Source organism: Austrofundulus limnaeus, unplaced genomic scaffold, assembly GCF_001266775.1.
Source record: "Austrofundulus limnaeus strain Quisiro unplaced genomic scaffold, Austrofundulus_limnaeus-1.0 Scaffold3, whole genome shotgun sequence".
Lineage (NCBI taxonomy): Eukaryota > Metazoa > Chordata > Actinopteri > Cyprinodontiformes > Rivulidae > Austrofundulus > Austrofundulus limnaeus.
Window position 1 is genome coordinate 8,115,728 of NW_013952405.1, and position 26,658 is coordinate 8,142,385.

A 26,658-nucleotide genomic window follows, 5' to 3' on the forward strand; every position below is an offset into this window, starting at 1 on the left:
TGAAGAAAGCCAAGCTGGATGGACCCCAAGGTAAGACCTGGAAATGATAAGAGGAGGTGTAACAGCCTGTGTGAGGACACTGTGTGTGTTAGGAAGGACACTTCTTTGTAGATTAACAGCACATAAATCTTAGAGAGAATTTACACTGCTTTATTTCTGCAGCTGAGATTTTTCATTCTTCCTTTTTTTTTTTTGTCGCAGAAAAGTTCAACACTTATGTGACTCTAAAAGTGCAAAATGTGAAGAGCACAACCATCGCTGTCAGGGGCAACTTGCCCTGCTGGGAACAAGACTTCATGTTGTGAGTCTTTGTGTATTTTCTGACAAAACTCCCACCTTCCTCTGCGTCCTCCTTCCATTCATCCATCACACTTTCAACTTTTCTTTCCACTAATACTTGAATGCTTTTTTTAGTGTATTGACTTTCCKCCCTCTCTTCCTACTTTTTCACTCTTTTCTCCTATGTGCCCCCCCCACACACACACACACACCTCCTGCATTGTTTCACTTCCTCTCTGCCTTCAGCAGCTCTTATGCTCTTTTTCATCTACTGTCCCTTGATAATTCTGCCCCTCTCATCCTCATTCTTAGCCTTGGCTTTCTTCTATCCCTTCTTTCCTTTCCTCTGTCACTCCCTCTTCTCCCTGATCTTCATCTCCTCAGCCTCACCTCTTTTAAAACACACCCCATCACCCCTCGGTTTCCCTCCTTTTCCTCTAGAAGTTCATTTAAAAGAATTTGACCCTTTCAGGATAGATTCTTGTAATTGATATTTCTCTGATTTATTCAGTGGCATCTTAGCTCAGTTGCTAAGATGGTACACCACAAAAAAACTGGCTTGCAGAGTGATTCAGAGGGCTGTTGACAGCATAGCAGCATATGGGCGGTAAATGGTGAGAATCATTTAGCATGTGGGATGCAGCAGGCAGGATTAATGCGGAGTCCTCTGCATCTGGATGATGTTCGAAGGCGTTGAGCATTGTACTGGGATTGCATCAGTGAAGCTGTGTTATGTAATGTTTGGGCTACAGAAAGCGCCTCATGTCCTTTTTCAGACTGCAGTGAAATGACTCTGCCCCTTCAGCGAGTGCCTTCAATCAAACGTGGACTGATGTTAAAAGGAGCTACATCGAGATGGGAAATCTACTCCCTCTATTTCTTAATTAAAGTTGCTTTATTCTCTCTCCAGGCATTGCAATACAATCACCTCCTCCACTGCTTTCACCACGTGCCTCTACTCTCTCTCTTTATTCATCACTTTTTTCTTTCCTCCGTCCCGCTGTCTTGTAAATCCTTTATGCTTTATGCTATTTACACTTAGGCTTGCTTTCAAAAAGCACAACCACAATTCAGAATAGAATAAACCAACCCTGCTGTCTTCCTTCGCTTATCATGCTGCATTTACTGTACCTCAGAATTAAGAAGGGTCTCTTGTTGTTTGCTTTATTATTAATAGTAAATTAATATAAAAATGCAATAACTGTAACCTCACATGTATAGGTTCTGCACAAAAAGGCACATTTATTTGAAAGTGCAGCTCTAGCGGCGAAATGTGCAAGGAAGTGAGTCATCACTGTGTAAGCTGCTTTTATTGTTGTTCTACAGCAGGTGCAGCTTTAATTAAAGAAAGAATTGGATTTACAGCTTTATTTACAGAGATATCAAGTATATTTGAGCTGTCTGGATAAGAATACAGGGAAAAAAAACAGAAAGAAAAAGTTCTCACACAAACTTGATTTTGGTTTTTAATATATTTTTCCGATACTTGATTTTTGGTTAGATATCAGCTCAGTCGCAACTTCATGTTACAGGAGGAGAAAGAAAGTTACACTTAGCTGTTAACATCTCAAACATCTCTTGTTTTTGTGAAATCAAAAACCATTCAGTTTTTAGCAGTGTGATGCATTTTAAACAGTAAAAGCTTGTTTAACATAAATGTAAAATATTCTCATTTCACATAAAGCTGTTAATGAAAATGAAAATGTGAAAGTGTGGCATTTTCTGGAGCCGAGCGGGGACAGAAAGTATTATAGCATAAAATGTAATTACTTCCTGTAATTGAAGTACTTTAAAATCGTTTAAGCAGAACACTTAATTGGTTTTAGTTGCTTTCCACACTTGTATTGCTGGAGGGAAAAGAATGTAACGTTATGTAATTAATGACTTATAATCTGCTTTTATCAACGGACATGTTTTATCCATGTGTAAATATTATAGATCATAGATACATGAAATATAAGTATCAGTTTGTCCTTTTTAAAGTCTGCCTGTCTTTTATCATTTTWTAATTTTCTCCTTTTTTCTGCCTTYGTAGTGAAATTAACCGCCTGGACCTGGGTCTGACAGTAGAAGTGTGGAACAAAGGGTTGATCTGGGACACCATGGTTGGCACTGTCTGGATTCCCCTCAGCAGCATCCGACAGTCAAATGAGGTTTGCCTTTAACCTTCTCTAACACTTGAGTAATACACATATTTTTTTTTTGGGGGGGGGGGGGGTAACCTGCTGCACCAGCAGCACTAATCCTTGTTTCCTCCAGTATTTGTGTTTCAGCTGCATAAAAATTCTTTGTCTGCACAGGAAGGTCCAGGGGAGTGGCTGACGGTGGACTCCCAAGTCATCATGACTGATAACGAGATCTGTGGCACCAAAGACCCCACTCTACACCTGGTGCTGCTTGATACACGCTTTGAACTGCCACTAGGTGAGACGCCAGCCTGTAAAATCAAGAGCTGCTCATGGGTTGTTGTGTACTTGAATGTGAGGAAATAATCACTCCATTACTCAAAAGAGGAGTTGAATCTGATTCTGTCAGAATCTTTTCAGTGACAAATGAACACAAATAAATTGGATATGATTAATTACCATGAACCACTTTTAGGTTATATAGTTAGTGATGCTGAATACAAGTGTCACCACGATAAGCGTTATTTTTTTTTACACTTTTTTATATTTCTGTAATTAATAATATGAATCATTATTTAGAGGCTCATACCTGTTTATAAGACTTTTGCTTTATGGCTGTAAGTGAATAGCCTGTTTTAAATCTCACTGTATTCAGGTCAGGCCAAARTATCTGCAGCTGTATTTATATGTTGTTTAAAAATGGCCCAGATCTGGGTCATGCTGTAATTACACTTATTGTTTTTAACTATACTTTTTTTTGTCATTTAGGACACAGTTTTGATCCAGATCATTTTAAGAGCTTCAATCGGAAGAGTTTCATTTCGACTGTTTTTGTCACCTGAACTTGCTTGAATGATTGTTTTCAGATATCCCCGAGGACGAGGCACGCTACTGGGCCAAAAAACTGGAGCAGCTCAATGCCATGAGGGACCAAGATGTAAGCTGTCATCTTGTTTGATTTAATACCAGCATGTTCTGACATTTTAGCAGCAAGCCCGTTTGATTAATTGGGGAACGGTGTACACTGCATGTGATAAAATCAAACATTTTCTCCACCTCCTTTGTTAACGATCACACAAAGTTTCAATTTTTCCCAATAATTACCAGCAAACCTCTTTTGTCAGATGACATTTTTCATTTGCTCTGCTTCTCTTGGCGTGCAGTACCAATATCAGGAGGAACAGGAACGCCCTCTCCGTGTACCGGGAACCCAGTGCTGTAAGTAACAAGTCGCTGAATGAGCACAATAGGGAATTATCTGTAATAGCGTTGAGATGCGATTAGATTGCTTTAAYTCAACTTGCGCATTATGCGTTAACACACGAGTTGTTGTGCCTTGGAGGGGAAACAGGTTTGATTCACTGCACTGTAAGGGATCAATAATATTAGATGTCCAGTGACGAGCTCCTCCAGGATGCCTCTGTGTTCCGACTAATGGTCCAGTCTGCAGAGCTTGCTAAGACAACTGTCTGGGGCAGCTAATAAGACTGGTGGAGCTTAACCCAACCCCCCTGCTCTCTTTCCATTCATTGGCTCCATCTGGGGATATTGAAGTACTGAGGGCAGGAATGCATGTTTGAAACTGAACACCAGTGCAAGTTGTAATCAATAGTGAGACCCTTTTGTTTCATTGCAGGTAACTGGAGTTTATGGGGAGACCAACAAAGTAAGTACAAATACATTACTCTCTGGTCATCCTGTCTCTGCAATCTGAGATTAAAATTAGATTTTCATTATGCTTAAGAGAGATATTGAAATTCTACTACATCTACTTTTGATTGAACTTGGCATTTCCTACTCATTTAGAAATTATACATCCAAAAGGTTTGACCTTTTATACATCTTTAAAGTTAAACATCAGGTGCTGATAATCTCCAAAATGCAACGTTTTCCATAACTTGAAGAAGAGGGAAAAGTTTTTTTCATTTATCAGATAATCCTGCCTGTTTTTCAACAGTATGTCTGTCTGTTCTAATAAAATTAAAGCAAGTTTAACTTGTGATTATTCCAGCAATAATAAAACAACAAACAGCAAGGTTTTTATTCCAAATGACCCCCTGCTTCTAGCTTTAAATAATGACTATACATTCACAAAAAAAGGGTTTCATGTGGGGTTACAGAAAATATACGTACAGTATGCAAAAAAAATCCTCCATCCTCCCTGCCAGTTGCTTTTTGTCATGTTGTTTTTAGCAAATGGTGTTATGCAAGTGCCTGTCAGAGTCACCCACACATCTGCAGCGATTCGTCTCATCTCTGTTCTCTGGGCGGAAGAGGATGTTGAGGTGGGAGTAATGATAGATGGTGTGCTGATGAAGTGCCGTAAAGAAAGAAAGAAAGAGCGACAGTGAATGAAACATGTAGGGACATGGATGCYGTTGAAAAGTTTGATGCCTTTAATTTCTTTTTTTTACATGATCTGACAGACGAGCACAAAAGCAGAGCAGCAGCTGCGTTTGTTTGTTGGTTTTTGGAGTGAAAAAGATTATGATGGATTATAATGGATGATTAATAGATAGCTTGTTTCGCTTTTGACTGCTTCACACAGTTAAAGTCTATCAGCACATCCCTTTGGGATGGTAATTGTTGATCTATGAACACCAGAGAAAAGTAAAGCATCTCCTTAGTGATCACAGCAGATTTATGTTGAGACAGAATGAAGACACTAAGAGGGAGGAAGCTTWTTACCACAGCACTGGTAGGCTTGTTCTGTTGTGACCTTGTTTTTATTTTTATAAAGTCTGAAACTTTTTTCTGAGCCCTGTTTTGTCTTTCTGTGCCATGTCTTCTTGTTCTTTTGTGTAGATGAGGACCCAGATAGTGCTGTGGATGATAGAGACAGTGACTACCGCAGCGAAACCAGTAACAGCATTCCGCCTCCCTACTACAGCACATCTCAGCCCAACGCCTCTGTCCACCAGTATCCCATCAGCCAACAGCACCGCAGCTCCAGAAGCCTCTCGTATCCACGCACTGGTAACAACCAAGACCTGGACTACCACCATCAGAGAAACGTCAGGTGTGTGTCTGCACAAAGACACAAAGAATTGTGATTCAGGTTCACTTTGAATGAAGTGAGAAAAAAAAGTTTCATGTTCAGAGCAGTTGCAAAAAGACTACAAATCCAAAACAATTCAATACATAACAGGGCTAAAATCATAAAGAGTTGAAATCTAAGTTAAAAGAAAAGTAACATTTTGTTTCATTTATTAAAGGGAACATATCATGCAAAACTGTCTTTTCTCCTCTGGCTCCAACATGTAAGGCTGGAAGGACAAGTCTTCTGATTTATAAAAAAAAAAAAAATTGTGCGCTGATATATAGTCGTAAAMCCCTCTATCAAACTAGAATGTGCCGCTCTGGAAGAGGGGGRYGGAGTGTGAAGCGGCTTGTTTGGATTTAAAGAGACAGCCTCAAAAYGAGTTGATCTGAGACACACCTCAGAAAAGGAGTGAAAGAGGGGCTAGTGGAGTTACAATAAGGAGGAATTCAGTTCCACTTTATATATACCCCTAACTGAATGATTTAAATGTGAAAAAGAAGAATGTAAAAGCATATGTCTCCTTTAAAAAATGTACATTCTGTTTTCCCCATGGTCAAAAKGTCTCATATTATTATTTTTGGACCCACTAGTTGTTAAAATCACATTACAGTCATTTATATTCAAGCTGAGACATGTGATAGTTGTTTTTTCTTGATAAATGGTTCAAAGTGTGACTATTAAAAAAATAATAATCACATCATATCAAAACAATATTAGAAACAAATACTCTGAAGCTAAATTTAAAACACTTATTTTTTCTACCTTGAGCTTTCTTTCATCAGGACTTGACAATGATTTATGGTGGATAATGTTAGTGTAAATTTTTATATCAATTTGGCCATTTTACTTACTACATGTTAGTTTTCTATATATTTAACTAAAACTAATGTAATATACACACAATCTGACTCCAACAACACTATGTAAATACTATTGATGTATTCTTTTGTACAGTACTGGAAAAGAAAACTATCAATAACCATATAATTTTGGTCTGAAWGCAGTGATTTATTGACAGCGAGTCAGCTAAATCTACAACCAAAGCAGCTACATGAAAGACAAGATTTATTTAATTTCCACTTTTTTGTTTTTTTCTGAAAATGTAAATGTAAAATGTAATATTAAGAAATCATTTGATGAAAGAATACATTAAATTAAATTTAGCCATGTGCATATTCCAAACTCCTTTGCTTTATAAAGACTGGTGTTATTTCACTCTCGTTCATTTTTTTCTCAGCATTTATTGATGTATTTCCTTCAGTCAGGGAATGAAAATATGCATCCATCCACCTCTTGCTCTATGAATAATTCAGCTGGCAGTCTAATGGTCAATACGGCACATAAGATTAGCTGCTTGTGTGAGTGTATTGGACAGGGCAACCTCCTCACAGCTCCACCCACTTCTCTCCATCTCATCCACTTTTAGCTYGCCACACTCCCTCGCTCTCTACCTTTCCTCCCTTCCATTTATATCCAAGCTTGCCGCTCTCTCCCCGTTTTCACTATCTCGCCACCCTCACCCATCTGTTCTCTTTTTCTCTCGGTAYCTCTGCTCAGTTTTTAATAACCCCATTCGTCAAGAAGCACAAATACATTTTCCCTGTTTTGTTGCTTGGTTTTTGTGACCGTTTCTTTTTCTTTGTCAGCTGTCTTGAAACCTCTCACTTTTTGTTCTGCTCTGTTTCTCTCCACTTGTCAGATACTCTTGTATTCCCACTGTTTTGTATTGATTAGTCATCAGCAGTGCTCGTAGCTGCTCCAAAGACATGCAAAGAAATGTGTTTAGTGGGGCTGTCCATTAGAGTACAAAGAGGGCAGGTCATATACAATGCTCTATTAGCAATTTTGGCATTATAGTTATGTGTCGTGACTTTGGTTTTTCATCCTTTCAGTCCCACAGGGAGCTATGCATCATCCGCTGAGCTCAGTCGGTGCAGCAGTCAGCTGAGCGAGGAAGACTACGGTGGCGAGTACAGAGAAAGAGACCCTTATGACGAGAATGACTCCTACCATTCCTGCCACTCCTCCGTCAGCTACAGTAAAGGCTCTCCAGACTGGGATCCCGATGAGACGCACACATACAGCGACGAGGGAGGCTACAGCAAAGATGGAGGAGAGGACGTGGCTCTATACGAGGGTGATGATGGAGGACTGTATGAGGGGGAGGAGGAGGGCCTCTATGAGGATGAGGAGATGATGTATGATGATGAAGATCTGTACAATTTGGACGGGACCCTCAGTGAAGACTTGGAGCCACCGTTCACACCCACTCCAACTTCAGCTGCCCCACCGATGCTTGACATACCCAACTCCAGGCCTCCACTGGAGAAACAGTCCTCCATACACCAACAGCCTCCAGCCAAAACCCCGAACCAGACCTCCAGCCAGACTCAACCTCCCAGCATGGTACCACCAGCACAGCCCCCAACGGGTCAACAAGCAGCCCAAGCACCAAAACAAGCGCAGCCCCAAACACAACCTCAGCCACAGCCAGCCCCGTCTGCCACTTCCTTCTTCTCAATGGCCAAACCTTTAACAGCTGCAGTCACAGGCTTGGCTTCAACTTTCCTGTCTTCAGTTCCCACCGCCCAGTCCGCCCAGCCTGCCCAGCCTCATCCTCCAGCATCAACTGCATCTCAGCAGCAGCAGTTCACTGCTGCTAACTCTGTCCCTCCATCACACCCAGCCACCTTGACTAACTCAGCTTCCCAGCCACCCTCCACTGCCACGGGGCTTCCATCTCAGCAGATCCCATCTTCTGCATCCCCCGAATCCCACGTCAAAGATCCCTCCACCACGCCGTCGGCTGTGCTTGAGGATGAGGCTCCCCAGCAGGAGGAAGAATTGTGGTCAGAGAAAGAAACGATAAAGGAGACAGAGGCTCAAACGCCTCCTGCTCTACACGAGGAGAAGCTTCCTGTAGAGCAGAAAGAAGAGCATTTTGAAGAAAGCAGACCACTCACACCAGAGGAGGAAAAAGAGGTGCCACCTGAGAGGTAGGAGGGAAGGTTGAAAGGGACTGAGATCAATGAACTCAATCATCAATACAAAATACGTTTGTTTTTCCAGTCCTCCAGTAATAGAGGAGCCAAAAGAGCCAGTGGATCCAGCAGTCAGAGCTAAAGAGAACTGGCTGAGGCTCTACAACAAAGTCCTGGACCAGCTCAGAGAGGTACGTGGACCAATCGATCTGGGTACCAGGTTTTAGTTGGTCATGTGTTCTTTGTTCATAAATGTATCCCGTCAGAACTCAGAGGTGAAGGTTGGATTTAGCTCCATCCTGTAATCTAAAACAGATGCCAGTTTGAGAACTGCAAAATGTGTCTCCCAAGTCTTTGAAATATACATGTGCTGTGCATTATTAATGTGCAGACTAAGTACATCCAGCAACTTCTCAAAGGCTATTTTAATAATTTTTTTTTCCTGCAAGTCACAGGAAAGCAAACGTGAAGCTTTCCATCATCYATAATTGATACTTCCAGCTTTTTAAAAATAAGATTACTTGTCATGCAGCAAGCTTTTACTTGAGTTTGGATGAAGCTCCACACTTGCTTGACAAAACTGCTTGATTCAGTTGAGCACGTTTAATTTTGCTTGGTCAGTTTCCACTTGCACATTTTGTTTATTCATTTAAATTCAGTTGTGCAGAGAATTAATCACTTGCTTTGATGTTTATGTTGATGTGTGTTGCATTTTCGTACGTTTTGCTTCCCTCCTTTTTCCTGCTTTTTTATTTTATTTTATTTTTTTGTTTATTTGTGCCGACCCACTTTGTTTTCTTTCCAGTTTCATGTCATTGCCATTGTGACACTCACATGCACTTTGCTCGGCCGTCATTGGAGCATGCTGACAGGTAGGTACAGCCCGAACGGGGCCATGATGCATCTGGTTGATGACGCTTCAGACCCCTTCACTTTTTTGCKCATTCATTTTCACAGCAATATCTTTTGTTGTAGTTTACTAAAGCTGTCATGCAGGTTGGTGGTTTTCTGCAGTTTCTGTCCTTAAAAATGCAAAACCTTTTTGTAAAGCACATACAGTAGATACTCTACAGTAGTGTTTACCGACTTGTCTATTTTCTACTTTTACTGAACACATAACTGAAATATTATTGAAATAGTTTGATAAAAATATGGTTTATTATATATATTGTTAGAAGTATATCAGGACTAGAAAATACTACAGGGACAAATATTTAAAAATACTTTTTGGTCACCATCTTCCTTCTTTTTCTCCCTCAGGCTCGAGGAGAAACATCCAGCTCACTGTGGTTTGGTAAAGGAGGGTGAGTTTTACTTATCAGTTGATTTTTTTATTTTGTCAAAATAATCCTAGCTGGTTTAAAAAAAAAAAAACTTACCGCCACTTCTTTAGTTATTTTTAAATCTGGAACTCCTCTATTATAAATCTTTGATTCACAGGCAGGTTTGACTGGTGGCATTAAGCCAGTGCATACTGAATGACAGCGGGCTGCCCCAGCTTAGCTGGCAGGATGTGTGTAGATGAGGCWGACATGAGTCTGAGGACTATAGATTCATACTGAATAAGTGACATGTTTGCCACAGGCAGGAGTGTGAAAGTAATCATTTCTATTAAAGAGAATTTAGCTCCAGCTTAGTATAAAAACAAAAATAATAGATAATTTAGCCTTCAGCAGGAAACTATTTTATAATAATTACAAATTGTTTTGATGTTTGCCTAGCTATAAATTGGGATAAACATTCAAATAAATGTAGAAAAACATGTGACCTTTTCTCATTCAGAATGGGAGGTGCGCTCTACAGTATTGACAGCATGCCGGACCTTCGCAAAAGAAAAGCTATTCCTCTTGTCAGAGATCTGGTGAGAAACAAGCTGAACACAAAGTCATGCTGTACATTAACACTTTTCACACCTGTGGGATCTAAACCTCCATCTGTAGACAGCGTGAACTCTCCACTAATGTCTTTTCTACACTTACACTGCCTTGAAGAGTACTTTTTAGCTTAGAATTAGGATACAAAGTAGGAACATCTATGCACATAATTTTTACTGTAAAGCAGAAAACGAGGAAACAAAAGATGGAAAGCATTCTTGTGCATAAAAGGTAACTCCTAAAGTCAATAATTTGTCAAGTCCCTTTTTTCAGACCAAGTCCTCAAAGCTGTTTCTATGGTCTGGGTCATTCTAAGACATTTACTCTTTTTTTTTTCAACAACTTGCATCTGTTTAGCAATATTCCTGGGTTGTTTTCAGGCTGAAGGTTTGGCTTATTTCACTCAGGAGGACTGTCARTGTGTAGCTCTGTCCATCTTTGCTTTACCACTAAACAGTTTCTCAGGGCTTGCCAATCCATAAAATATCTTCACACCATGATTGTACCAAAAAGGATGAAAGGATTGCTGCACATGAAAATTATTCCTTAATGAAAAACAGTTCAATACAGTCCTTCAATTTTTTGAAAAATGTTCAAAAGATCTTTTGGTGAAATTATTCTACAGATTAAATTAGCCTTAGGCTAAATCTGGTGCAATGCATCAAATTATGTTTTAATTGCACACTGTCCCGAACAGATAAAATCATTCATTCATTCTTTTTTTATTATTTTATTTATTTTAAGCAATGGCAATGACAAATCTAATTTTAATGCTGTTATCATAATCTGTGTAGCCACACCGCTCTTTACTATAAAGAACATCAGATTTAAATAAATTTTGACACATGCACAGACACTCTTACATTTTAAAGACTACTTGTTGCTTAAAATGTTTTTCTATTTTTATGTCTCTTTTTAAATCTCCTGTGTTTCTTCCTGGCTTTGCCTCATTAGGCTATGGTAAGTATTTGTTTTTCTCCTAAATCAGAATTGTGATTTATTTTTTATGTATCTAAAACACTTTTTGCTCTCGCACTCTCAGTCTCTAGTTCAGAATTCACGTAAAGCTGGAATTACCTCAGCYATGGCTTCAACCACTCTCGGCAATGAAGAACTGGTGCGTTTTTTATTTTGTTTTATGTTGTAGTTCTTTTCAACATGTATTCACTTTTAAAATGAATCTTTTTTTAATCCACTGCACTTGCAGAAAAGCCACGTTTATAAGAAGACGCTGCAGGCTCTGATTTACCCCATTTCCTCCACCACCCCACACAACTTTGAAGTGTGGACCGCCACCACCCCCACCTACTGCTACGAATGCGAGGGGCTGCTGTGGGGTATTGCGCGGCAGGGCATGCGCTGCGCCGAGTGCGGCGTGAAATGCCACGAAAAGTGCCAGGATCTGCTCAATGCCGACTGCCTGCAGAGTAAGGTCACGCTCATTCCTGCACACACGCACACATGCCATCGTCAGTCTTTCTGTCGGTGAATGCGCRCCTCATCCTCCACCCAAACTGTTTGAGCTCTTCCTCTGTACCTTTCTGCCAGATTGACATCCCATTATTCTTGCCCTYTAGCCACTCTCCCATTCTCCTCCCTTCTTCTTTCCAATTTATCTCCTGAGTAATGTGCTGTCACAACCCTGCCTCGTTTTTTTCTTCATCTTCCCACAGGCTTTGCATTCATACTGTTTCATCTAATTCAACTTCACAAAGACTGACTTATAAAGTTGCTATTTTGGTTTTAACATAAATGCATGATATTCTTAAACCATTTCTTTCCTCTGAGCAATGAGTTTTGTAAAATCAGTTGCACAAACTGTGCCATTGTTTATGTCCATTTGATCCGTGGTTAAGTGGGGTAATTAAGAGGTTTTGGTTTGGTAAGTGGCCAGAAAAAGGCTTTAAAAAACTTTTTAATATGATGCTATCAAGACTTGATGCTTAGCGTCGAAGGGATTTATTGTCTGAAATCATGAGTGAAGCTTCTGGGCTTTAGAGCCATGTTCATCTCAGATATGTGATATATTTACATCATTAACCATTTATCCTGAACTGAAACTCTCTGTCACATAAGGAGCTGCAGAGAAGAGCTCTAAACATGGTGCAGAGGACCGGACCCAGAACATCATCATGGTCCTGAAAGACCGCATGAAGATCAGAGAGAGGAACAAGCCAGAGATCTTCGAGCTGATCCARGAAGTGTTTGGCCTCGACAAGACAGCACACGGCACTCAGATGAAGCAGATCAAGCAGAGCGTGCTCGACGGGACCTCAAAATGGTCAGCGAAGATTAGCATCACAGGTTTGTTTCTTCTGATCCAAATCGTTCAGTTATGAACTGATGGTAATTCGAACAGGATTTTCATAGTAAAATCACCGTCATTGTCTTTGTTTAAATATATTTCTGCCTGTTTCTGCTTTAGTGGTGTGTGCCCAGGGCCTTCAAGCTAAAGACAAAACAGGCTCCAGTGACCCATATGTAACCGTTCAAGTTGGGAAGACAAAAAAGAGAACCAAGACCATTTATGGCAACCTAAATCCAGTCTGGGATGAGAGTTTTCACTTGTGAGTAAAGTGGAATGCTATTAGATTTAAAATTTCAAATACTGACATAAATTTCTAAAATTATTTTGCATTTTTTAACAGCACATATAAATTCAAATTGGCATACCACATTTTAGTTGATTTTGAATGACTAGAAATGCACGTGCTTGTTTCTTTCTGTTTCTAACTTTTTATATCCTCCGTTGAATTCTGCCTCATCCAGTGAATGCCACAACTCCTCTGACCGTATTAAAGTTCGCGTGTGGGACGAGGACGATGACATCAAGTCCCGCGTGAAGCAGAGGTTCAAGCGCGAGAGCGACGACTTCCTGGGTCAAACCATCATCGAAGTGCGCACTCTGAGCGGGGAGATGGACGTTTGGTACAACCTGGGTGAGTTTCTGTGAGACAGAATTAAAAAAGGCGTCTGGGGTGGGATTAAAAAAGGAGGAGAGAAAGTCACGCAGAGATTAATGCACAAGACACAGATAACCTAAGTGCTTGTCGGATGTAGCAGATTTCATCTAACTGATGAGGCGTGCACGTCTGTATGTGTGTGTCAGACAAGAGAACCGATAAATCTGCCGTGTCGGGGGCCATCCGGATGCACATAAGTGTGGAGATCAAAGGAGAGGAGACTGTGGCTCCTTATCACGTCCAGTACACCTGTCTGCACGAGGTCAGTGGAACAGGACACGTGGCTCTCCGATTATTTGAACAAATGTTTTGAAGATGCAAAAGCAACCTCTCTAATTCATTATGGTGCATTCACGAACTGAAAAAGATGTTGTATTTGTCAGTACTGACCGTTTATAGACACTTAAAGAGATGCAGATTTAAGCCGATCAAGGGGAACATCAGCTGGTAAAAATTTCAGGCTAACCATTTGTTGAATCTCTAATTGTTAGATTTAAAATAACAGTTTAACAATTAAATTACTTTGAAACTGTTTGGAAAAGAAAGTTCTGGACAGTAAAAGAAAATAAAGTATATTTTTTATTCTTACAAGCACAACTGCCTTTAATGTTAAAGGTGTAAATGTCAACATAAGTGTTTGTTTGTTGTTCAGCATCTGTTTCAGTACACCACGGAGGATCAGAACAGCGGTGTAGTAAAGATCCCTGATGCCAAAGGTGACGATGCTTGGAAGGTGTACTTCGACGAGACTGCACAGGAGATAGTGGACGAGTTTGCTATGAGATATGGAGTAGAGTCCATTTACCAGGCCATGACGTCAGTACTTCAAGCATTACATCAAACTTTAAACCTTATGATTACAGAGAGTCTGAAGCATTGCCACTGAGTCTTAAACATTTAAATGCTGTAATGAAGAGAAAAAGATAATAATTAAACGTTCTTATTGGTGTTTTCATCCCACAGCCACTTTGCCTGTTTGTCATCGAAGTACATGTGCCCCGGAGTGCCAGCTGTGATGAGCACACTGCTCGCCAACATCAACGCGTACTACGCCCACACCACCCAGTCCTCCAACAATGTTTCTGCCTCAGACAGATTTGCTGCATCAAATTTTGGCGTAAGTCTGAAAATTTTACTGCAAGAAGAGTAATGTTCAGAAACGGTTCAGAGACGAGGGATTCCTGACTGCTGAATGTTTTCTAGCTGGCAACGTGAGACGTCAATAAGCTCCGTCTGATCAGAGCCAGTCGGGCTGTAACAAATAATCCTTGTAGCTCGTTGTGTTCCTGAGTGCCCTGTTTTTTTTCTGTCTCCTGTGTAGAAAGAGAGGTTTGTCAAACTGCTGGATCAGTTGCACAACTCCCTGAGGATCGACCTGTCCATGTATCGGGTACTTACTGCTGATTCAAATTTATGCACTGCTTAAAGACTCTCAAGAGCGCTGTAGATTATCTGTGTGCTATTTTTAGATGCATATGTGCAGGTGTGCTCATTTGTCATCTATTTTGGGGCTGTGTTTAAAACTAGGATGCCTGTTGTTGCAGTTTCTTATATATATACAGTATATATATATWTTTTTTCTATTTGTGTGCACTTTAAGAATAATTTCCCTGCCAGCAGTCCTGAAAGACTTCAAGACCTCAAATCTACTGTAGATCTGCTGACAAGCATCACATTTTTCAGGATGAAGGTGAGAATAAATATCAAAAGAATTTTATTTTCTCTCTTCTTTTTTTCCAGCTCTTAACTAAATATTGTGAAATGAACAGTAATGAGAAAAGACTCAGCACGACCCCCTTTTAAATGTACAATAAAACTACATCTTAATATCTGGGGCATTTTCACGATCAGTCCAGTTTTCACAGCTCATTAGGTCTCTGGTTAAATTCATGCTGAGATAACCTCCTGCTGAGACCTCATATTCTGAGGTAACATGTTGTTTTGTGTTTGTGTTCAGGTCCAGGAGCTGCAGAGTCCCCCCAGAGCCAGTCAGGTGGTGAAGGACTGTGTAAAAGCCTGTCTGAACTCCACCTACGAGTACATTTTCAACAACTGCCACGATCTCTACAACAGGGAATATCAGACAGACCCAGTGAGTTCACGAGCACACAAGTTGCCTGGACAGGGTTCTTGTGAATTAATATTGTACTATTTGTTATAATAAAGACATCCTCGATGGGTGCAGCTTTTCAGATAATAAAATACAATGTCTTTTTGATTTCTAGTCAAAAGCCGTCCCTCCAGACGAGCAGGGTCCCAGCATCAAAAACCTGGACTTCTGGTCGAAACTTATCACTCTTATTGTTTCCATCATAGAAGAGGATAAAAATTCCTACACTCCTTGCCTCAATCAGTGAGTTTGTTTTTGAAGAATCGATCTTTGTGTTTAGGAGAGGCTTCATGAGAAAGCAGCTCAGGACGCATTGCGGGCCAACGTAATGTGCAGAAGAGAAAATTAAGCAGCATTTTAAATTTCATGAATAAAAAATAAAGAATATTTGGTAGTAATTTAAAAACATTAAATTTAAAGTGTGATGATTTAAAGGGGCTCATGGGCTTCCTTTTTGGGGAACTATGAGCATATTCGTATTAATTTAGATTTCTGTGGTGGAAAGACAGAGAGGGAATGGTAGATAAAATTTGTTTCTTGTTTAATAAAGTAAAACCATTTTCTGATTTACAGTTTTTTGTCTTTTAAAGGTTTCCTCAAGAACTCAATGTGGGTAAGATCAGCGCTGAAGTCATGTGGAACATGTTTGCACAAGATATGAAATACGCCATGGAGGGTACGATTTCTGTTTCTGGGATTATGTTTGGATTTCTGAAATATTTATTCTTTGTAAGAGAAAGAAAAGAAGTGTGATGCAGGGCTTTCCTCAGTTTCTATTTGTTTTTGTTTTGTTCTTCAGAGCATGAGAAGCATCGTCTGTGTAAAAGTGCAGACTATATGAACCTGCACTTTAAGGTGAAGTGGCTTTATAACGAGTACTGCAAGGAACTGCCTACTTTCCAGAAACATGTACCAGAATATCCAGCGTGAGTGTTTTCTGTGCACACCTTTACAGTACTTATGAGAACGTGTGAAGCAATGATTAATCTAGTCTTTGTTCTGCAGCTGGTTTGAGCCGTTTGTCATCATGTGGTTGGATGAAAATGAGGAAGTGTCCAGAGACTTTCTCCATGGAGCCCTGGAGAGGGACAAGAAAGACGGGGTAAGTGGGTCTTGTATGCTGCTCTGATGCTTATTTCATCGTGTTAACAGGTGGAATCAAGACATGTTGCTTGCATTAGTTTATGTTTTGAAAAAGACACAATATGAAAAACTTCTGTGATGCTGTTTTAATGTCATGAGCTCTAAAATAAAAGCTAAATTCAACAATTAGATTATGCTGAGGCATCAGTAGAAGCCATTAAGCATAGAAGAGATGTTGAACCTGTAGCATTCACCCCCAAAAATGCATTAATGCATCCCTCATGCAAATTCATCTCTGCGACTCAGCACTTTCCAAGCTGAGCTGTGAAGAGCAGATTGGAGGCCTCAAGGCAATCGATGTTGACTCAATACCAAAGACACTGAAAAAAACCTCTCTGTGGAACAGAGCAGATGCTACAGCACAAGTCTATGTAAACACACACAGACACACACACACACACACCACGCAGTGTCTCACACTCTTTCCTGCTCACACCTACGAACCATGCAGCAGGTCGATACAGAGCAGCTGAAGAGTCTCCTGTCTTGTATACGGAGGATCCTTTAAGTCCAGTTACCGTCGCCTGGGGCTGCATCTACTCTCCTGTGTCAGCGCAAATGATGTTCATCAGACTTCGTCCCAAACCGCCACACCGTTCACCTCTGGGTTAATGGCTAAGTTGCAGTGATGACCCTTTGATCAGCACCTTTTTCTCTCATCAAATACTTTCAAACAAACCAACTCCCAAGACTTGATTTCACTGTTCATTCATTCATTATCTTCCCCAGCCACCTCTTTCAGCTCCTCTGGGAGGATTCCAAGGCATAACATAGTCTCTCCAGTGTGATCTGGGTCTTTCCTGGGGTCTCCTCCCATTCGGACATGCCTGAAGCACCTCCCTAGGGAGGCGTCCTTTGGACGTTTACCTGTATCATGACCCTCAAAAATCCGTAATTTTCAAACAGAATTTAGATGGCCTGTATCATGATCTCGTTCTTTCGGTCACTACCCAAAGTTCATGGCCATAAGTGAGGGTAGGAACCTAGACTAACAGATAAACAGAGAGTTTTGCCTTACAGCTCACATCCCATTTCACCACAAAAGTGCAGAGTCCCCAAAACTGCAGAAGCTGCACTGATTTGTCTGTCCCTCTCTTGCTTYATTCTCCCCTGACTCGTGAATAAAAACCCCAAGATACGAACTCCTCCACTTGAGGCAGAACTTCACCTCCAACACGGAGACAGCAATCCACCCTTGTCCAACTGAGGACCGTGAACTCAGATTTGAGGTGCTGAACCTCATACCAGCCACTTCAACTCAGCTGTGAACCACTCCAGTGAGCTGAAGATCAAAGTATAATGACGCCAACAGGACCACAGAACCGGACTCCCTGGGTTCAGTACGGTGTTTCAGGGAATCGAATCCCTCTGTTTCAATGTTAGCATCAGCACATTAAAACACCTCCTTCAACTTTCCCCTCTGGTCCCTTCTCTCGATATCCAGTTCCAGGTCACGTCGGAGCATGCTCTGTTCTCCTGCTCAGTGGTGGACGTCTTCTCTCAGCTCAATCAGAGCTTTGAAATCATTCGCAAGCTGGAGTGTCCAGACCCTCAGATTGTCGGCAACTACATGAAGAGATTCGCCAAGGTGACTTTCTCCTCCTTCTGCTCTACCATACCTTTACCTCAGTACTCAATATTATCCTAATGCCTTTTTACTGTTTATTTCTCTTAGACCATTGGCAATGTCCTGCTGTCTTATGCCGACATCATAGCGAAGGACTTTCCAAATCATGTCAAGAAAGAGAAAGTGGTAAGTGACTGTGGTATTTCAGCTGGACATTGTATGGAATATATATTTTCGACACAACAAGATAGTTAATGGAAATAAGTGCGATTCAGAATGTATTTTTTAATGTATGCAAGGTTTATGGTCAAGTTGATTCATTTGGACACATTAAATTGCTCCTCGGTGTAATAGCTGAGCCCAGGTTGTGGTGTTCTCAGTGAATTGGGGTTGTGTAATTAGCTGAAAGTGGTGTAGGCTTGGGGGGAATCAGGCTGCACTCCCAGAGACCAGAGCCCCAGAGAGAAACAGTAATTACTGAAAAATACTGCGTGTCCTGTCCCGCACGGCTTTGTGTTTTAAAATAAACAAATATGGCCAAACACCAGGAATGGAAAGTGTGAAAGAGACAAAAACGAGTGTGCGTGTGCCAGTGTGTGAAATATATTTTTCTTCCCTCCATCAGCCGTGTATCATCATCAATAACATCCAGCAGCTCAGAGTTCAGCTGGAGAAGATGTTTGAGGCCATGGGCGGCAAAGACGTGAGTTTCCATCTTTGTTTTTATTTGAACTAAAACCACTTGGCTGCTGTGCGCATCACGWCCGTGCTGCTTCCAGCTCAACGTGGAGGCCAGCGACTTCCTGAAGGARCTCCAGAACAAGTTAAACAACGTCATGGACGACCTCAGCCGCATCTTCGCTGTCAGGTCAGCGTTTCTGTTTGATTCTGCTCGACCACAAACTGCTGACTTTAGAATATGTTCTCATGTTTTTCCCTTTTTACTCTTTGTATCCTGTTACAGTTTCCAGCCACAGATTGAGGATAACGTGAGGCAAATGGGGGACATTTTAGCTCAAGTGAAAGGACAGACAGTTCCTGCAAATGGCAGCGTGGTGCAGGAGGCTGACAATGTCCTGCAGCCCATTATGGACTTTTTGGACAGCAAGTAAGTTTCATGGATACTGATCGCCTTAACATGTAGAGCTGGGTGATATGGCAAAAAAATGTATGACAATATTAGCATTTTATGACTTTTTTTGATTTTTTTTACCTATTTGGAATAAAATCTGGAGAAAAAAGGTGACATGCCTTTTCTCTCCTCTATCCACAATTTCCTCCGCATTTTTCTTTTGTATTTTGAAGCAGTTCTGATGGTAAAACATTAACTGATAATGCGTATTACTCAGCCAAAGAGTGAGTTGACGACACCATCCTTGCTTAGCTGGGTGGTGAGGGGTTGAGCAGCTAAAGCCTTACCTCTGCCTACATCCCCCAGAATGCTGTGCAGTTCTGAATCAGAGTTCAATGAAATTATTAACAAATTATCAAACATATTTTCWATTGATAGTGATTATGTGTCTATTGCAATACATCATTATTGTTTTATCACTCAGCCCTGTTCACATGCCGGCCTCTAATTGATAAGATTTACAAGTTATTTCAAACATACAATTTAATGTAGCGCAATGAAGAATGTTATTAAAGATTTTTACCAGCAGCAAATTTAAGAAAAAGTTAAGGAGTCTAGGACATGTTCTTGATTATGTGTGTTATTTTTTTGTTTGTTTCATAATGTGACAAATATCACTAACCACTTTGTTACCTGAATATTTTTAATTACATGCGGTTTTAGTGGTGTTATTGTCCGGAAAAAACAAGATATTATCTGAAACAAGATGYGATCTGCTTAAAGCTTACATTGCTCCAAACTTACATTGTTCTATCGTTTTTCTTTTTATAAACACACTTTAAATAAAAACACAGGAGGTCTGTTTGGTGCTGTCACTTGAAAGATTTTTGTGTTTTCGTGTTCCAGCTTGTCGCTGTTTGCGAAGATCTGTGAGAAGACGGTTCTGAAACGAGTGCTGAAGGAGCTGTGGAAACTTGTGATGAACACGATGGAAAAAACTATCGTGCTTCCAACACTTACAGACCAGACTGTGAGTCTTAAAAAAGCCCACACGTCCATGTTCTGTGCCTCATACGTTCAGTGCTGTTTCCATTGCTGTATTAAATCATTTCCCCATTTTCACCCTTGTTTTTCCTCTCTCAGGTTATTGTAAGTACTGTATGTGTGTGGCCTTTAAAAGCATGGAAACCACGATTTTTTAACTGAAACCTTATCACCCTCTGTGATCTTTCACATCTTTCTTCTGTAAATACAAACAAAACTTTTGATTAGCAACACGATACATACAGCTTACTGCAAACTTTAGTCCTTCCACTTCCAAAAAATGGCTCCTAAGATGGTTTAAACGTATTTTCACTCATATCAGTTTTTCTCCTCACATACGTCTCACTTGGTGAATCTTTATTCCTTGCACATTTCCTAACAAAGGCTGTTTTAACCCCAACATCATGCTCAYGTCTCTGTCCACCTGTCTTCGACAGGGCACTCAGATGATCTTCAACGCTGCCAAGGAGCTGGGTCAGCTTTCTAAACTCAAGGTGATTATTGCAGACACCAGCATAAATAATCAAACTATAACAAATGTGCACTTCAGAAACACATTTTTTATACGACTGTTTTCTGCAGGAGCATATGGGCCGAGAGGAGGCCAAGGCTCTAACCCCTAAACAGTGTGCAGTCATAGAACTGGCACTTGATACTATTAAGGTATGATATGTGTTTAGTGCTTTTTTATTCTTTCTATTGTAGCTACTTGTGTTTTAGATTAGCACATAATAAATCCATGTATGACAAGTGATTTGCACATTATGAAACCTTATCAAAGGGGWAAATATGCAACTTTTATTCTTATATGGAGTGTGCTTACAAAATCAACTGTTTAATCATATTAATATTAATTTTTGAACTAAATATTTTGAGTATAAGCCATTTAATTATCACAAAAACATCAAAAGACTCCTAATACCCTCCTTGATACATTGATCATTTATCTTGCTCCATCATGTATTTGATTGGTTTAAATGAAGGCAGTTTTCTATGTTGGTGTAGACCCTGTCTACTCTCCGTTCAGTTATGTGTCATATCTGTCACACAGCAATACTTCCATGCGGGTGGTGTCGGCCTAAAGAAGACCTTCTTGGAGAAGAGTCCTGATCTGCAGTCCCTGCGCTACGCCTTGTCTCTGTACACACAGGCTACAGACAAGCTCATCAGGAAGTTTGTCCTCTCGCAGAGCGCTCAGGGTACGACTTCACTCTGTAACACTCACAGAATGTAATGTACGATTTGTCCACAAAGTAGGTTCAAAGAGTTTAGAACCAAAAAAAAGTGTTTCAGCTTCTTTGYCATTTTTTAATTCTTAACCTCTTGTGTCTGCCCTCAGTCCACGGAGGGAAAGGGATCAGATACTCTGCAAATGAAGACACCTCACCAGAGAAAGGTACACCTCTCCTCCAAAAAAGATAACCTTTGGAACCCAATCTAGTTTCCAGACACCTCTGTGATTCACAAATCCACAGAGCGGCTCTGCATGCCTCAGAACTCCTCTTTTAGCTTCTTGTTTGAGCAGCTTTGAGTGTCTGAAGTGTCTGTAACCAGGTTTGTTTCTGCAGCAGCTGGTGTGGATGCAGTGGGCGAGGTGGTCATGAACGTGGACATTTTACCCCAGCCCAACGGAGAGCACAAGATCGGTGTCAAAGGTGAGAGTGCGGAGCAGCTTGAATCATAGTGCTGAGTACGATGAGGCTCTGGTGTTCTGCTGGGTGGTCCCTGAAGGTGTTGGCACTACGCCAGCCCACCTTTCCAGAGCTGTTAGRTGCTGCAGAGGTGGKGTGCTTCATTTCCCCTCTGYGCGTCTTCTGAATGGGYCGAGGTGGTCTGAGCACTTGTCAGAAATGGTGTGGGCCGTATGTTGCTCATGATTTTCTTTTCCATCAGTGGTGGCGGCCAATGACCTGAAGTGGAAAGCACAGGGCTTCAGGCCCTTCGTGGAGGTCTACATTATTGGTCCTCACCTSAGCGACAAGAAGAGAAAGTTTGCCACCAAATCAAAGAACAACAGCTGGTCTCCAAAGTTCAACGAGAGCTTCCAGTAGTGAGTATCCACTCACGATTAGGGCTGGGTATCGTGGCCAATCCTCTAGATCAGTGGTTCCCAAAGTTGGGGTCGGGACCCTCATTGGGGTCTTGAAACATCAAGGTGGGGTCCTGAAAATATATTTTGAAATAATTACACAAAAAAATGACAACTAAGAACATTTTTTTTGCCTTTGTTGTAACAAAATAATAAGACTAGTTTACTTAAAATGGACAAAAATAGCGTAATAAATAATGTTACTACGCTCTTGTTTATTTGACGTGAAAATAATGTTTATCAACCGACAACAGCTGGGGTCACAGGTCTCTGCTGCTGGTATTTTGTGGGTCAAAAGCTGAAAAGTTTGGGAACCACTGCTCTAGATCCATTCCATTTCAGTTCATAAGGTTCTGAATCCATTARTCACAATTYGATTCTTCAATTCGATCTGCTTTTAAGTAATGAAAATGGTTCAACTGTGTTGCAAAAATACATTATCACTATTTTTTCTCTTCACCAACAGGTTTTAAGAACAAATTTAAATTAAACTGTTTAATCTTGAAGGAAAACTGTCACAAGTAAAAAGGAGTCGCAGGTGACAGTGTTGTTGGATGCATTCATTTTTAAGCAATTAATAATTATTTTGATGAATAGGAAGTGATGAGAATAACAGGAGAAGAGGTGGGCTAATATAAGTATACTTCAATCCTTTTGAGCATATGAAAATTGTATATTTGTAATGTTTCTCTTACCTTCTGTTGCTATGTTCAAAAAACTCATTACATATTACTTATTAAAACAAATAATACAACTACAACATTTCATCACTCTGGATTTCAGGACTTTTCTTAAAGTTGGTAATATTGGAAACAAAACTAAATGATTTTGTTAGAGTGTCATCTTTAACACATTTAAACATGCTGTGAAGAACAGTTCAGTCAGATGTTTACATACAGTAGTTTGGTTGAAACACCTGAACGAGCCGCTCGTCAAACCCCCGCTTCATTTCCCTACCGCGTAGGAGCGTAAATCTTTGCAAACAAAAGTCGCCGTGGTCTCTGTCATCTTTAAGTTCTGCTGAGAGTCGGCTGATAACGTTAGTGATTCCTTTTGTTTCTTTTGTTTTGATCCAGACAACTTGTTATTGAAAGCTAATGTTAGCACTGAACATCAACTGGATGTAAACATACGGCAAGCCAAGGAGAGACAAAATACGGAAACGCGCCTCCGACGTGCGCACAAGACGCCGTGGGGAGGAATCGATCTCATGTCCTGTGAATCGATTTTTCCCAAGTTTAAATTAAATCGATCCAAAATCGATTAAATTGATGTTTTTTACCCAGCCCTATTGATGCAGTTCATGACTGAAAAGATGAACTGTTTTTTGTTTTGTTTCAGCTCGCTGGGCACGGAGGTGGGTCCAGAGAGCTACGAGCTGCAGGTGTGCGTGAAGGACTACTGCTTTGCCAGAGAGGACCGCACCGTGGGCATGGCCGTGCTGCAGGTGAAGGACATGGCCAGCAAGGGCAGTGTCACCTGCTGGCTGCCGCTGGGAAGACGGGTCCACATGGACGAGACGGGCCTGACGGTGCTGCGCATCCTCTCGCAGCGCAACAACGACGACGTGGCCAAAGAGTTCGTCAAGCTCAAGTCGGACCAGCGCTCGGCTGAGGAGGGCCGCAGCTGAGAGGCGAGGAGGAGGACGAAACACGTGTGCACAAAAAAAAACACCAGAAACACACCCAACAGACACACACAGCCCCTCACGCCTACATGAAAAACCCTGTGCAATATAGAAGCACACATGTAAACCTGTACATATATCTGCATACATTATGCAACATTTACATTGCAATGCAAACATGGTGGAAAACGTTTATAAGGAGATTTGATTTTGTTTGGATTCTTTCTGCATCTGCACCAGTTCCAGCTCTTAGTTTAGGGTTACATTAACAAGCAGTCACTCTTTCTTATGACACCTTTTATACGCTGGTTATTTCGTTGTTTGAAAAGCATCACAAAGCCACAGATGAACCATGTTATTAGTTTGAAAGCTAACACTTTGCACTTTTGCTTCTCTGCATCTTAAGGTGAGCACTTCTTGCTCAGCTACGCTGTGTCCGTCCATCCACTCTTCTGTCTGCCTGTGTTGCACCCCCTCCCCGCCTCATTTGCTCTGCGCAGACTTCCTACAGAGTGCCGTATCGTGTCCTTGGGAGCTCACAGATCTAAGATTGGGATTCGTTCCGCCCCCAAACTAATCCAAAACTGACCTTGGCTTGGTGTTGAGGGGGGCTAGTCTTTGCTGTAGTGTACTCTCATCCTGCATGTTGACCCCAGGAGCACTGTGATCCACTTCTTTGTAAACACGGCAGCCACTCCCATCCCTGCATAAAAGACGGGTGCCTCCAACATGTTATCTGCATGGTACACATATCCCTGCAAAAACACATTTTTTTAAATTATTTTTTATAAACTAGCACTTATTGTAGAGAGAACACGCTAACGGTGAGCAGTTCTGAGGATAACCGTGATGACAGGAAGAATAATTGTGCTTTATTTAAAATGCTTCTCACCATGGAGCAATACTCATCGTCTCACACCCACATAGTGCATCTTATTAAAAAAAGAAGGGCTACAAGATCAGTGGACTGGGTTGTCATTTCACAAACTGAAATGCATCGTTTATGCCTCTGTTRGTAAGCTTCTCCTCCCCACCTGCTCAGCTACATAACGAACATATCAGATGTTCTGTTCTGGAGCATCACTGGACGCTGCCCGGCAGAACACTTTCCTCTTTCCTCTTTCCTCGTCCGCACATGTAAAAAAAAAAAAACAAACGAAAAAACATCTTCTGAAGGCAATAGTAATCCGTTTGTGTGTTGACTGAACCCTGTGGACCAACATTCCGTGTCTTTTGCTAATGTGCACATGCATGTGTATGAAAGTGTGCGTTTGTATGAGTGGATCGTCACGTCTGCAAAACGGCCTCTTCGATTGTGAGCAATACCTACACTCCCAAAACATAAGCGCTGTCAAATATTTAAAACTACAAGAGCACCAAGTGCACTATCCAGATTCAAGAAATGGGAAACTTGTGACTGCATCATTTAATTTTTTTTTGTTTTTTGTAAATCGCTGACATTCTATCGATGGAGTCATTATTTCCCATTGGAAGAGTGTCATCTTTAACTAATAGAGGAAGAGGGGGTTTTATTTTTCTTTTAGTAGGAACAAATTTCCAAGTACCAGAGCTTATGTTTGTTTATTTATTTTTATATAATAAAGCCATCAGAGTCACCGCCAAGCATTTAAAAATAATCAAATGTTCTTTTTTTGCTCATATGGGATTTAAAAAAAGCATTTTAGCTTTTCTTGCAAAAAAAAAAGTTCAAAATGAGCAGACACAGCCATAGTCTAACTCGTCTTGTAGTGTCTTTAAAAGCACTAAATGTCAGTGACGCTGCATGAGGTTTTATGTAACATGTTGTCTTTATTTAATATTGCTGAAAGCTACCAAAAACTGTTCATTTGAATGTCACTTATCTTTAACAGAGCCTTTTCTCCAAAGGGATTGTTAAATCCAAAAGCACGACTAGCTTGGAGACACCAGCTCATGCCTTTGATTTTAGCCACCAAATTTATTTTGAGTTAAGAGAATAAAGTTTTTTCTTCGTGTCTGTGTGCACTATGAGGAACTTCACTGATTTTTACACATCAAATCTAACAAATATCCTCAAGTAAATTCACTTGTGTGTAAGTTCATATATATTTTGCCACTGCTGCGTCAGGTTTCATTCATTTTAAACAGTTCAGAAGTCCAACGGACCAAAAATCAGTGGAGTTGCTCCTGCAGCAGTCTGTAAAGGTGTTTCCATGTGTCGTGTGGGCTCAGACAGAGCTTTTACATTTCAGATTGCAGCTCAAAAGAACCAGGAAGTGACAGATCACCCAGGTTGTCTGCTTCATGTGTGCACACACGTACAGATGACACACAAACACCTGCACATAGATCAATGCTTAAGCACAAAAGGGCACACATAAGAACACACACACACATGCATGCATGCACGCCAACACAACTCTCTGGAGACCACTGATGCCCGCCTTGTGAATAGAAAACAACCACACTTGCATGATGGGAAACTTAAATGTGTCAGCACGTGTCTCTTTGGTGTTACTTGCTTACATTTCTTTATTTTACTTTTCAAAGCTCTGTAATTAAGTTATTAGTGTTTTTTTTTAAATCATCTGTTATCAATCTGAATGTAGTGTGAACACAGAACTCGCATGAGCGAATTATTTTCTACTGAAGACGTTTGTAATTTGTTTCTTATCATTATTGTTGTTTAATGAAGAAGTGGAGCTGGAATGCAGCCTGATTGTGATCTGCTTCCTAATAAAGACTTTTGTGTCACAACTTA

At 40.8% G+C, this 26,658-nt stretch overlaps 1 protein-coding gene across 1 annotated transcript; it reads left to right on the forward strand.

Moving 5' to 3' along the window:
• Positions 1–26,658, forward strand: LOC106526424 (protein unc-13 homolog A; the record flags this gene model as incomplete). The annotated part of the gene is given in 41 exon segments (XM_014021035.1): positions 1–30; positions 202–301; positions 2,315–2,432; positions 2,580–2,703; positions 3,272–3,342; positions 3,569–3,623; positions 4,042–4,071; positions 5,211–5,424; positions 7,341–8,444; positions 8,518–8,620; positions 9,690–9,733; positions 10,212–10,290; positions 11,258–11,263; positions 11,346–11,420; positions 11,511–11,730; positions 12,380–12,607; positions 12,729–12,870; positions 13,073–13,242; positions 13,413–13,528; positions 13,919–14,082; positions 14,230–14,383; positions 14,588–14,656; positions 14,867–14,956; positions 15,224–15,358; positions 15,492–15,619; positions 15,967–16,052; positions 16,176–16,302; positions 16,382–16,478; positions 17,964–18,107; positions 18,195–18,272; positions 18,712–18,789; positions 18,866–18,954; positions 19,051–19,194; positions 20,065–20,188; positions 20,640–20,696; positions 20,785–20,865; positions 21,254–21,401; positions 21,542–21,598; positions 21,771–21,857; positions 22,096–22,252; positions 23,633–26,658. Coding segments are annotated over 41 exon segments (5,612 nt in total), but the record flags the coding sequence as incomplete, so codon positions are not given.